Source organism: Terrapene carolina, unplaced genomic scaffold (assembly GCF_002925995.2).
Source record: "Terrapene carolina triunguis isolate 2854851 unplaced genomic scaffold, T_m_triunguis-2.0 Scaffold210, whole genome shotgun sequence".
Taxonomy (NCBI): Eukaryota; Metazoa; Chordata; order Testudines; family Emydidae; genus Terrapene; species Terrapene triunguis.
Genome location: NW_020664561.1, coordinates 32769096 through 32782389, shown reverse-complemented (window position 1 = coordinate 32782389; position 13294 = coordinate 32769096). Strand labels below are relative to the sequence as shown.

The window sequence follows — 13294 nt, the reverse complement described above, 5'->3', positions numbered from 1 at the left end:
TGGCATGATCTACCTTTTGTAATACCATGTTGTATTTTGTCCCAATTACCATTGACTTCAATGTCCTTAACTACTTTCTCCTTCAAAAATTTTTCCAAGACCTTGCATACTACAGATGTCAAACTGAGAGGCCTGTAGTTACCCGGATCACCTTTTTTCCTTTCTGAAAAATAGGAACTATGTTAGCAATTCTCCAGTCATACAGTACAACCCCTGAGTTTACAGATTCATTAAAAATTCTTGCTAATGGGCTTGCAATTTCATGTGCCAATTTCTTTAATATTCTTGGATGAAGATTATCTGGGCCCCCCAATTTAGTCCCATTAAGACATTCGAGTTTGGCTTCTACCTTGGATGTAGTAATATCTACCTCCATATCCTCATTCCCATTTGTCATCCTGCCATTATCCCTAAGCTCCTCATTAGCCTCATTAAATACTGAGGGAAAGTATTTGTTTAGATATTGGGTCATGACTAGATTATCCTTAACCTCCACTCCATCCTCAGTGATTAGCAGTCCCACTTCTTTCTTTCTTTCTCTCTCTCTTTCTTTCTTTCTTTTCTTCTCATTTATATGGTTATAGAACCTTTTGCTATTGGTTTTGGCACCCAGCAGACAGCACACCCTTCTGTTCTCTGGATCAGCTCTGGTTACAGTTCTGTCTATTCTTCTCAGCAAGGAGTCCCCAATCATGTAGACCTGCCTTTTCCCGGTGATGGTGCGATTCTCTGGTCTATCCCCTGTTCCCTCTGGCTACAACTCCTCTCAATTCCTATTCTCCCTTGTAATCCTCTGCAACCCATCCTGTATCCTCCTGGGACTCATATTTGGTGTTGTTATCTCCATTGACTCCTCCCCTCTTTCTATAGAACTAGCTGCTCTTCTCTTCTTCCTTGCCCTCTCTCCTTCAGTGACCACCTGCTGTGCCCCTTCTTCATTTTCCAACTCCGCAAACCTGTTCCTGAGCTATATTTCTCCTTCACTAGCCCGTCTTTTCCTCTGCCTGGTTCTCTTAGTCACATGCTTCCACTGTCCACTTTCCTCACCCAGCAGTCTCCCCTCAGAGTTCTTTGGTCCTGCTTCCATCTGCAAGTCTGAGCTTTTCCCTTCAGCCTCCTCATGTCTTTGCTCCATCATCTGCTCGAACCCCCTTCTAAACTCAACCAGAGTTTCCACCTGCATCTCCAATCCTCAGGTCTTTTCTTCCATCAGCTCTATCAGGCGACACTTCATGCAAACGAAACTCTTTTCAGGTACCCCCTCCAGGATAACGTACATACTGCAGCTTCCAGTCATCTTCATTGTGTCTTCCACTGCTTGGGTCACTACCACTGCTGCCTCTGTATCTGTCATAGCCTTCCCACCTAAGTCCTGTTAGTCCGGGAAACACAAACCAAAACAAAACACCACCACCCACAGCAAAACAAACCCCCAACGAGCACCACAACACTGCCAGAACACCACACACACCCTTCACTAGCCTGTCTGTTCCTCTGCCTGGTTCTCCTAGTCTTCCCTCCAAACTCCCCTTGCAAACTCCCAAACTCCTCTGTTTACAGCTCTGTTTGCTGGCTCCTGTGCCGCTGCACCTGTCTGTGACAGACTGGTGTGGTGTGGCACTCAGACACACACACACACACTAATCTCTAGCAAGGCTCACTTGTTGAGGCACAGAGGTAATAATGGCTCACAGTTCTGGGCACCCCCAACAGTGTTACAGCTGCATTCACAATCATTTGGGGAAAGAAGACCTTGGTCTGAACTGACCAAGAGAAAAGTGCCCCCCCCCCCAAAAGGCAGTTCTACTCTCAAGTGTGTAATCACTGTTAAAAGCTCCTCACAGAGACATATAGCAGCAATTGTAACAGAAGTCACAGTTTATCATTGTGTTCTGTCATTAGTGTTGTTTTGTTTAATGTTTTCTTTTCCTTTCTTTAATAATAAAATACCCATGGTTAATAATTTGTGATTATTTTGCTGGATCTAGGGTTACCATTCGTCCGGATTCCCCCGGACATGTCCGGCTTTTTGAGCTAAAAATAGCGCCCGGGGGGAATTTGTAAATGTCCGGACTTCCCCCCCGTCCCCCCCATGCAGAGCGCGCGCGGCTAACAGGGCAGCCGGCCGGATGGTGCCACTTACATGGGGCTCCGACAGCCAGAGAGAGCCCCTCCTCCTCTCCCCTGCAGCAGAGATCACTCCCTCCCTCCCTCCCTGCATTCGCAGATCGCCTCCGGCAGTCTGGAGCTCCTCCCCCACTGCCCAGCGTGCTGGGACGAACGGCTCAGGCCGTTCCTGAGCAAGCTCACAGAGACATTAGGCGAAGGCCAACAACAAGGGGGCCAGGGGGTCGCAGAAGGGGCAGGGAGGTTTTGGAGGGGGCAGTCAAGAGACAGGGGGGTCGGGAGTTCGGGGGGGGCTTTCTGGGGTGGGTGGATAAGGTTTGGGGCAGTCAGGGTACAGGTAGGGGGTAGGGTCCTGGGGGGCAGTTAGGGTGGGGGTGTCTTAGGAGGGGGCAGTTAGGGGACAAGGAACAGGGAGGCTTAGGTAGGGGCTGGGGTTCTGGAGGGCAGTTAGGAGCAGGGGTCCCAGGAGGGGGCAGTTAGGGGACAAGGAGGGGGGGGTGTTGGGAGTTCTGGGGGCGGGGCTGTTGGGGCAGGAGTGGGGAGAGGGATCGGAGCAGTCAGGGGACAGGGAGCAGAGGGGTTTAGATGGGTTGGGAGGTCTGGGGGGGGCTGTCAGGGGGTGGGGAGTGGTTGGATGGGGCCTGGGAGTCCCAGGGGTCTGTCTGAGGGTGGCGGTGTGGATAAGGGTTGGAGCAGTCAGGGTACAGGTAGGGGGTGGATCCTAGGGGGCCAGTTAGGATGGGGGAAGGGTATCAGGAGGGGGCAGTCATGGGGACAAGAGGCAGGGAGGCTTAGGTAGGGGGTGGAGTCCTGGGGGGCAGTTAGGGGCAGGGGTCCCAGGAGGGGGCAGTCAGGGGACAAGGAGCGGGGGGGAGGGTTGGGGGTTCTGAGGAGGGGGGAAGTGGGAGGGGCAGGGGCGGGGCTAGGGCAGGACGGGGGCGGGGCTAGGGCGGGGCTCCTCCCGTCCTCTTTTTTGCTTGCTGAAATATGGTAACCCTAGCTGGATCTCAACCAAGGGTGTCCCCCAAGGTATGTAAAAGAACCCCTGTGACTAAAATAGTGGGAGTCACGCTCCTGAATTGGCAATAAGAGAAACAATTAGCAAGAGTTGGCCTCCCATTTCTTGTTTCTCTGGATTAAATATTTTTAGTCATTTTTTAAATAAAATTCCTTGGCATTCAACAATTTTAAATGACCCCTTTCAGTCCTCCAATAAGTTTTTTAAAGAACTCTTTCAAAATAGGAATGACAAATGTGGACTATAATCTTGCCTGATCTTTTACTAATCACACTATGATTATTGTTCTGTTCAGCTAAGAATTTACTACACTAAAAAACAAAACAAAACACCTCTAAATGAGAACCCATAAAGCAAAATAGGTAAACAGGAAATTTCATTTCCTTACTCATCATTCATCACATGATCTTAGATAGATATGATTAATTATATGGGAACAGTGTTCCCTGTCTGTTCACTGCTCAGAACTACAAGTAATTTGAAGCCATAACTTCGAAACAATACTACAAATTAAAGTGGTATTTTACCACTTCAAGCAAATAGCAGGTATTTCAATCATTCACAGACATCGCAACAATAGAAGCTTTTTGGAATTAAGAAAAAATTAATCAATCTGGATCAAAGGTAGCCAATTGCATCCATTTATTTACATAATCTTTGCCATGTTTTTAAGAGCAAGAAAAGGACATTCAGGACAACAGGGCTCCCTTTTTGTATTATCTTAATCCACTTTTCCTATGTTTTCACACTATGCCTCCATCTCCCAACATTTGGCCTACTTCTCCCTTAAAGGATGCTGTATTACAGTGCTTTGTTTTTTAGCAACCTCTTTTCTTTAATGCCCCTTCTCACTGCTCCAGTCCATTGTGCTCTAGGAGCTATGGACCTACAAAGTGAAATTTGCTGCACTCTTTCATAAACTGCACTTTGCAGTGCCCAATACACACACAGCACCAGAGAAGAGCACAACTTCTGCCAGCTCAGCTGCTCTGCTGCTTTGTAATGCATACACCAGGCTGTAAAATGCAACTAAGCAGTGAGGGGCACAGGGCACTCTGTACTGTGCACACACAACCAGGAGTATGGCACAAGAAGCACCCCTCCTTCCCTCTATACTGGAGCTAGCCACAACTGTAGTCGTTGAGTTCTGAGTGCATTAATTGTTCCCTGTGCTGATCCAGGCCCCATCCTCCCTTCACACCAGCCTTCAAAAAAACAGCGTAGGCTGCAGCCCTGAATGAGCACAGCTCCAGGAGGAACACGTCTGCTGTGAACCAAGTAGCGCTGGGAAACTCCACATTGCCCTTACTACTGGCCTGTGCATATTAGGCAAAAGCTGGCCCTTTGCAAGTTGCACTTTGCACATGTACTACATACACACAGTACTGCTGGCCAAAATGGATTGCATTACTATGGATGAGAAGGCTCTCCACAGGTCAGCCTGGATCAAGGACTTAATTAAATGTGTCAACATGGAGGAAGGCAAACTATCTGTGACAAGAGGAAAAATGCCAAAAAATTTGACAGTCTGGGGCATCTTTCAAAAGTACCTTGGAACTGACAGGTTATTCATTTTATCATATATATGGGCTAAACCAGAGACAGGGACATAAATCAAAAAATCAAAGTGCAGCAAGAAATACAACATGATGATGTAATAAACACAGACATCTTATTAGTATTAACAGTAAGACAAATGAGGCCAAGGATGGGTTACATGTATACTGAATGAAAAAAAGAGTTATGAGGGAAAGAAATGCATCACATACTTACCATCTCTGGCTGATGAAACTAAATAAAAGGAAAGTTTAAAACAGATAGTTTCAGTGCTATTAATGCACAGTACATTATATATGCAAATACCAAAAGTTTACACGCTTACATGAGCAGATAATTCCCAGGTAGCCACTTTAAAGCATGATCAAATCAGAGTTTTAGTCCTTCAGACCTTTCAGCTCATTTCCAGAAGTCAGACATCAGCATGGATATTAGGAAACAGCTATGAGAGTATTCTAGGCATTCATCTCATCCTCCAGCCAGGAATCACCACTGCAAAGCCTGGCTCCAACATGTAGACAGCAGACTACCCACTAGGAAGGAAAGCCCTGTGAAATGCCCTTATTTCACTCACTCACTCACACACACTCACACACTCTTGATTCTGAGGAGCAAGTTGTGTTTTAAGAACATAAGAACAGCCATGCTGAGTCAGATCAAAGGTCCATCTAGCCCAGTATCCTGTCTTCCAACAGTGGCCAATGCCAGGTGCCCCAGACGGATCCATTCCCTGTCGCTCATTCCTAGCTTCTGGCAAACGGAGGCTAGAGACACCATCCCTGCCCATCTTGGCTAATAGCCATTGATGGACCTATCCTCCATGAATTTATCTAGGTCTTTTTTGAACCCTGTTATAGTCTTGGCCTTCACAACATCCTCTGGCAAAGAGTTCCACAGGTTCCATGGTGCATTGTGTGAAGAAATACTTTCTTTTGTTTGTTTTAAACCTGCTGCCTATTAATTTCATTTGGTGGCCCCTAGTTCTTATGAGAAGGAGTAAATAACACTTCCTTATTTACTTTCTCCACAGCAGTCATGATTTTATAGACCTCAATCATATCCCCCCCACATCATCTCTTTGCCAAGCTGAAAAGTCACAGTCTTATTAATCTCTCCTTACATGGAAACCATTCCATATCCCTAATCATTTTTGTTGCCCTTTTCTGAACCTTTTCCAATTCCAATATATCTTTTTTCAGATGAGGCGACCACATCTGCACGCACTATTCAATATGTGGGTATACCATGGATTTATATAGAGGCAATATGATATTTTCTGTCTTATTATCTATCCCTTTCTTAATAATGCCCAAAATTCTGTTTGCTTTTTTGACTGCTGCTGCACATTGAGTGGATATTTTCAGAGAACTGTCCACAATGACTCCAAGATCTCTTTCTTGAGTGGTAACAGCTAATTTAAACCCCATCATTTTATATGTATAGTTGGGATTATATTTTCCAATGTGCATTACTTTGCATTTATCAGCATTGAATTTCATCTGCCATTTTGTTGCCCAGTCACCCAGTTTTGAGAGATCCTTTTGTAGCTCTTCGCAGTCTGCCTGGGATGTAACTATCTTAAGTAGTTTTGTATCATCTGCAAATCTTGCCACCTCACTGTTTACCTCTCTTTCCAGATCATTTATGAATATGTTGACTAGGACTGGTCCCAGTACAAATCCCTGGGGGTCTCATCACATCTCATGGGGAGTACCACTATTTACCTCTCGCCATTCTGAAAAGTGACCATTTATTCCTACCCTTTGTTTCCTATCTTTGAACCGGTTACCAATCCAGAGGACCTTCCCTCTTATACCATTACTGATTACTTTGCTTAAGAGCCTTTGGTGAGGGACCTTGTCAAAGGCTGTCTGAAAAACTAAGTACACTATATCCACTGGATCCCTCTTGTCCACGTGCTTGTTGAACCCTTCAAAGAATTCTAGCAGATTGGTGAGGCATGTTTTCCCTTTACAAAAACCATGTTGACTCTTCCCCAACAAATTATGTTCATCTATGTGTCTGACAATTTTGTTCTTGAACTATAGTTTCAACCAGTTTGCCTGGTATTGAAGTCAGGCTTACCGGCTTGTAATTGCCGGGATCACCGCTGGAGCTCTTCTTAAAAATTGCCGTCACATTAGCTATCCTCCAGTCATTTGGTACAGAAGCTGGTTAAAATGATAGGTTACAGACTACAGTTAGTAGTTGTGCAATTTAACATTTGAGTTCCTTCAGAACTCTTGTGGGTGGACTTTTTATTGTGTGTGTCGTGGGGGCGGGTGCGGTTATGATTTAGCATTGTGTTATTAACTTGGGTAAACAGGTCTGCTTTGACAGAGGGCAGTGTTTATCCCCTGTATTATAAACATAGTTTTCCATATACACACCCACACACACCTCTACAAACACTAGTCCCAATGTCAGGGACTGAAATGAGGGAGATGGCAGTCTCACAATTCTGTGGCAGTAATATGCCTCTGGGGATCACTGGTTGGTCAGAGGAAGACTGGAACGTTAATTACATAATTTTGTGAAGGTGGGAGACCCACTGAAGTTGAGTTAGACATGCAAAGATAGCATGGGCATTGGGTAGGAGAGGAATGGGATTCTTTCAGCAGGGATTCAACCAATTTATCCTTGAAGAATCTCTAACCTTGAGCTCAAAGAACCTATAGAGAAGGGCTCCTACACATTTCAGCCTATCATTTCATTTTGACTGTATTGTTCCTAGCACGACTCACAAAATTGTAATATAATAGACAGGGTTGGATTTAGAGGCAGGTGACCCAGGCAACTGCCTGAGGTGCTAGACTTGGGGGGTGCCAGGCTCGGGGTGCTGTTTTTGTTGTCAGCAACAAAAGGGAAAATAGAATGGTTGAAGTAACATGTTTCAGGTATTCCGTATGTGGATTCATTTTTCACAAACCTCCTAGAATGTTCTGGACCTTTGTAGAATGTTGTGGAACCTTCCAGACTTCTGAGAACTACATTTTCCTTAAACCTCCTAGAATGTTGTCAGCCAGGCCCTCGTGGGTGTATAAGGAGCAGAGTGTACCAGTCAGTCAGTGAGATATAAGAACGAACTACTGTGAAGTAAGAGCCCATCTGTGAACCTTGCTTCACTGTGTAACTGTGAAAGCGTACTTGTGTTTTAAGACCTGAAGAGTGTAAGTAGCAACTAATAAAGTACATATTTAATGAGACGCCAGAGATATCTATCGAACAATAAGAAAGAAATACTGTTACACCTCTACCCCGATATAACGCGACCCGATATAACACGAATTCGGATATAACGCGGTAAAGCAGCGCTCCGGGGGGGGGGCTGCGCACTCCAGTGGATCAAAGCACGTTCGATATAACGCGGTTTCACCTATAACGAGGTAAGATTTTTTGGCTCCCGAGGACAGCGTTATATCGAAGTAGAGGTGTACTTCTTTTGCCATACTTAACAAATAATGTTTGAGGACAGTTCAATATCTTGATATGAGTACATTTCAGTTATTTTTAAAATTAAAAAGTTTCTATAACCTTAGAGGAAACAAATTATTTTTATTTGCTTATATATGGCATGAATAAAATACAGATTTACAGATCATAGCATGCAAATTTATTGTCTTATATGACAGGGATAAATCATGCATGCAAATTATGCATCAAAGTTGTGAAATGAGCTACAAATCCAACAGAAAACAACTTATTCAAAGTTTAACAAATGGGAGGTCACCTAAGATGCTCCTTGCCTGGGGCACCATTTGGTCTAGGGTCGGCCCTGATAACAGACTCTTTTAATGAGGTTACTGACCATAAATTTCTTTGTTTCCGTTGAGTCTGAAACCTAAAATTTGGTACATGCATCTTTTATGGACCACTTAATACAGGGAAAGGGGTGAGGAGAGGCCACATTTGACCTGTGACATCAAGGTCTTATAGGATTTCAACCACTCAAGCAGGGCCGGCTCCAGGGTTTTTGCCGCCCCAAGCGGCGCAAAAAAAAAAAAAAAAGCCGCGATTGTGATCACAATCTGCGGCGGCAATTCAGCGGGAGGTCCTTCGCTCCGAGCAGGAGTGAGGGACCGTCCGCCGAATTGCTGCCGAATAACTGGACCTGCGGCCCCTCTCCAGAGCGGCCGCCCCAGGCACCTGCTTGGCAAGCTGGTGCCTGGAGCCGGCCCTGTACTCAAGACACTCAAAGAACAATTCATTTTGTTAAAGAGATTATCTTTCTTGCTTGACTGATCTGAATGAATACTTAAAAAAACAAAACAAAACAAAAAACTAAAGTTTATACTTTCTACTTGAAAGTGAGATAGATATAAGTCTCTTTCAAAGTAGCTTCCCAAATGCACCAGCACAATTATTGAGTATGGTGTTGAATTATCAACACATGACCATTCAATGACCTCGAAGTTGACTTCTGAGTCACATTTCTCAAAACAATGTGAAACAAAATGCAAGATGTGGGAAGTTTTTGGATCAGGAGAGTGATTAAAGAAAGTGTACTGCAATGCCTCTACTGCTACAATGTCCAACTTTTTCTTTTTTGTTGTTATAATATAAAAACAAACGTTGGTGCTTTTGAAGAACAGTGTATTGACTGCTCTGGCATGGGTAGTTCTAATTTCATGATAATATGCTTCCATGATATTCTAGAAGGACTGCTTCTAACAGTTCATTCTCCAAGCCAGCTGAGTGTTTCACCTCTACTGAGACTGTTGACAGCCCTTGTGGACTGTGGTAGGGACTATGATCCAAATACCTATTCAGCTAGGAAACGGGTTGAACATAAAAGCCGCACTCCAAAAAGGTCTGTGAATTGCTGTTTGAGAACATCTAGTCACTATTGATCTGACAGCGGATCTCCACCAATGACCTGGAGGTGGAGATCTCTATATTATTGATCCCTTGATGAGCCATGAAGTCATTCCTTCTATAACCAATATTTTCAATCCTAAAATATGATCCTGTGAATCGGCATGTCAAGCTGGAAAAGGTGAGATTTTAAAACCTGAAGATGGAATGGGATCAACTGAATACTTTAGTAAATCCTCCAAGCAGTTGAAGCAGTTCTGGTGTCCACAATTCAAGAAGAATATTGATAAATTGGAGAGAGAAGAGCCATAAGAATAATTAAAGGATAAGAAAACATGCCTTATAGTGATTGAGCTCCTTGAGTCTATCTATTTAGCTTAACAAAGAGAAGGTTAAGGGGCTATTTGATCATAGTCCGTAAGTACCTACACAGGGAACAAATATTTAACGGGTGGTCTCTTCATAGATTCAAGGACTGGAAGGAACCTCGAGAAGTCATCGAGTCCAGTCCCCTGCCCTCATGGCTAGCAGAGAAGCTTGTAACAAGATGCAATGGCTGGAAGCTGAAGTTAGACAAATTCAGACTGGAAATAAGGACTTAACAAAAACAGTGAAGGCAATTAACCATGGGAACAATTCACCAAGGGTTGTGGTGGATTCTCCATCACTGACAATTTTTAAATCAAGCTTGGATGTTTTTATAAGAATTATTTGGGGAAGGTTCTATAGTCAGTGTTAATATAGAAGGCCAGACTAGATGATCACAAGGGTTCTTCTGGCCTTGGAATCTACAAATAATGCGTTTCAATGTGCATTGGACCAAAAAAAAAATGCCTTTGGTTGCAACCATGCAACCCCTGCTGAAGTCTGTAGTATTGCACAAATGTAACTAAAGACAGATCATGCTCCACTATACTCAATTTACCTCAGAATCAAGGTTTATGAGTTGAGGGAGAGGGTCAACCTCAGGGGCAGATCAAAAGTTCCCAGACCAATCCATAGCACAGCAAATCATATTGAACTTTGAGCAACAGTTAAAGAGAGCCCTTTTTGCATGGGAGTAGGTCCTGGAAGCAGATTTACAGAATGGGAGCCACACTTATAGCCCCACTCAGTACCTCATGAAATATTTCTACTAACTGGACTGCCAGTGAGATCTATGGATCAGTTCAGTCTTCTAAAGGGAGGGAGGGAGGAAGGAAGAGAAGCTTGAGAGTCCATGTCTCCCTGCCAAGCTCTCACAGCTTCATGAGTATTTTGGGTCCATTGGGATGCCCGGATGCAGCATAGCAGGACCTTCTGGAGAGTGCAGCGAGTGAGCCAAAATAATCCAGTCCTACTGAAGAGCTTCCTACAGACCCTCAGACCCTGGGCTCCTGTACATGAAGACAGAAAGGAAAGATTGGGAACTTCTTTAAAGTTTTCAGTGCAAAAGAAGAGACTGGGAAGGTGTTCCTGCAGTTCTAGTCTCCAAAGGAGAGAATTGAAATGGGGCTAGGATGGGGGAGGGGAGTGGAGAAAAGGGAGAGAAGAAAGGAAGGGGGGGAGGTAGGATCTGTGAAAATGTCCTTCTGAATTTCCAACTTCTTCCCCCAAATGTCTTGCTTCATTCACCATGAGCCACAGCTGAGATGCCCAGCTCTGTCACCCCTCACATCTGGCAAGAGAGGAGGTGGACAGATGTCCCGATTTTATAGGGACAATCCGGATATTTGGGGTTTTGTCTTATATAGGCGCCTATTACCCCTCCCCTCCCACACACGATTTTTCACACTTGCTGTCTTCTGATCACCCTACAAGAGACTCACTCACTAGGGAAGCGGGCTGAGGTGTTCACTGCACCAATCACTGGCCACTGCCAGGCAGGCTTCGCCAGGAGGAGTTGACATTCCCACACTCCACTTTTGCGAGTGCACGTGAACTCTCCACAGCTTGAGAGCTGCCGGGCCAGCCGCACCACCCTAGACCAGCCCTTTCCCAGAGTGAGGGGGAGGGCGGGACCCTGAATTACTAGACAGCAGCGGCTCAAGCTCCGGGAACGGGTCTATCTCCATTGCTTGGGCCCGGTGACGACATGTATAGAAACCCTCCCGTTTTGCAGCTGGGTGCGGTTTCCGCCAGCAACAAACGGGGCTCACCCCTTGTCAGCGCTGATTACCCCCACCCCCGGCTCCACTATCCCCGGGCGAGCGGGGTGTGTAGTGTACCGAGATGGCCGCCGAGAGCCCTTCAGTGCAGCAGGAGCCGCCGGCTTCCTCGATCAAACTTTGGGGGGCGGCCCCGCCTGCGCACAGCCCCACCCCACGCGGGTACCTCAATGTCCACCGGGTCCCGGCTGAGCACGCGAGCCATGGTGTTACCCTCGGCCGCAGGGCTCCCGACTGGGCAGAGCAGAGCGGGGGAGGACTAGCGGCGGGCGAGCCCAGCACCGCCCCGGGGGCGGGCACCCGCCTCCGCTGGCTGCAGCCGCTGCCTCTCCCTCGCCCCAGCGGCGGGCTCCTGGGCGGGTTTCCCAGCCGGGTCGCGGGCTAATGGGGCGAGCCGGAGGGGTGAGCCCGTAGCTGCAGGAGAGCATGGGGGAAGCAGCCCCTCTTCCGTATTGAGCAGTCAGCTCTTTAATGGAAACGAAGAGCTCCGCACAAGCGGCCCAAGCCAGGGCAGGGGACGCGGGGCACAGAATCCCCTTCCTGCAAGCGCGGTGGTGTCCGCTCCCGCAGGGTCCTACACCTGCCTCTAATGAGCTAGGTTTGCTCGCTAGGAGCCTCTAGTCCCGCAGCTACACGTGGGTTTATGTAAACAACCTTCGCCCGGGCTTATTCAGGCCGAATGAGGGCAGTTTTCCCTGCGAAAGAGCAAGAGAAACTTGCGGATAGGTGCTGTGTCTTGAATTGAGCGCACAAGATGGGCGAGGTAGTGGCTTGTAGTGGCCCATCGTCAGTGGTATTACCTCACTCACCTTCTCTCACTATCCTGGAGACCCACAGACCACACCACCGTTGCATACAAACATGGAAGTGAGCACCCATTAGAAAGTTCCCTAGCAGCCAAAGGAGAGCCAATCCTGGCACCAGCCTTTAAGCAAACCTTCCCAATAAGCACAAAATGACCCACTAATATTGTCAGATTTTTTTTCTGCATTTCGTGAGAGCAGAGAGATGGGCAGCGTGACCAGTCTTTGCATTGGGCATGCAGTGGGGTGGAGGCTCCTTGCAACTCTGTGATTGGTGTTTGAGTGAAGCAATCTGCCCCTTGGTATATGAGCAAGTTTTTTATCCATGCTGATAACTAGGCACCCTGTATTCATCAGAACTGCTCTTGATTTTATCTTTGGCTCTTTCAGGACAAAAGTTAAAGAGGATGAACTTTTCTCCCTTTGTAAAAAGCAGGTAAAAACAGCTTCTGGACATTGATAGCACCTCTGGGTCACTTATTTACCCCCTTCTCCCCATTTCTCTCCCTTGAAGGGCTGAGGGTTTGCCTTTTAGAGGGCAAAAAGTATTTCTCACTACACTGTTACTTTATTTCCTCCAACCCTTGCATATGAAGAGTTTGAGATTTCCCATGTAGATTTAGTTTCTTGCCTGCCAGCTGCAGCAATAAGCTTCTGTTGCTTTTTAGTTCCTCTGTGTAGCTTACAGGTATATGCTAGATAAGGCCCAGGCAGGGCCAGCTCCAGGCACCAGCTTGGTAAGCAGGTGCTTGGGGCGGCCACTCTGGAGAGGGGCGGCAGGTCCAGCTATTCGGCGGCAATTCAGCGGACGGTCCCTCACTCCCGCT

General features: G+C 46.3%; 1 protein-coding gene across 1 annotated transcript in view; it reads right to left on the bottom strand.

Annotated features, from left to right (window-relative positions):
- The window catches only part of LOC113407210 (dihydropyrimidine dehydrogenase [NADP(+)]), a 602627-nt gene extending 590704 nt beyond the window's left edge, over positions 1-11923 (bottom strand). Inside the window, exon 1 of the mRNA XM_026655393.2 lies at positions 11831-11923. Coding sequence (XP_026511178.1) covers positions 11831-11869 — 39 coding nt within the window. The 5' untranslated portion in view covers positions 11870-11923. The remainder of the gene's footprint in view (positions 1-11830) is intronic.
- Between the last annotated feature and the right edge of the window lie 1371 nt (positions 11924-13294).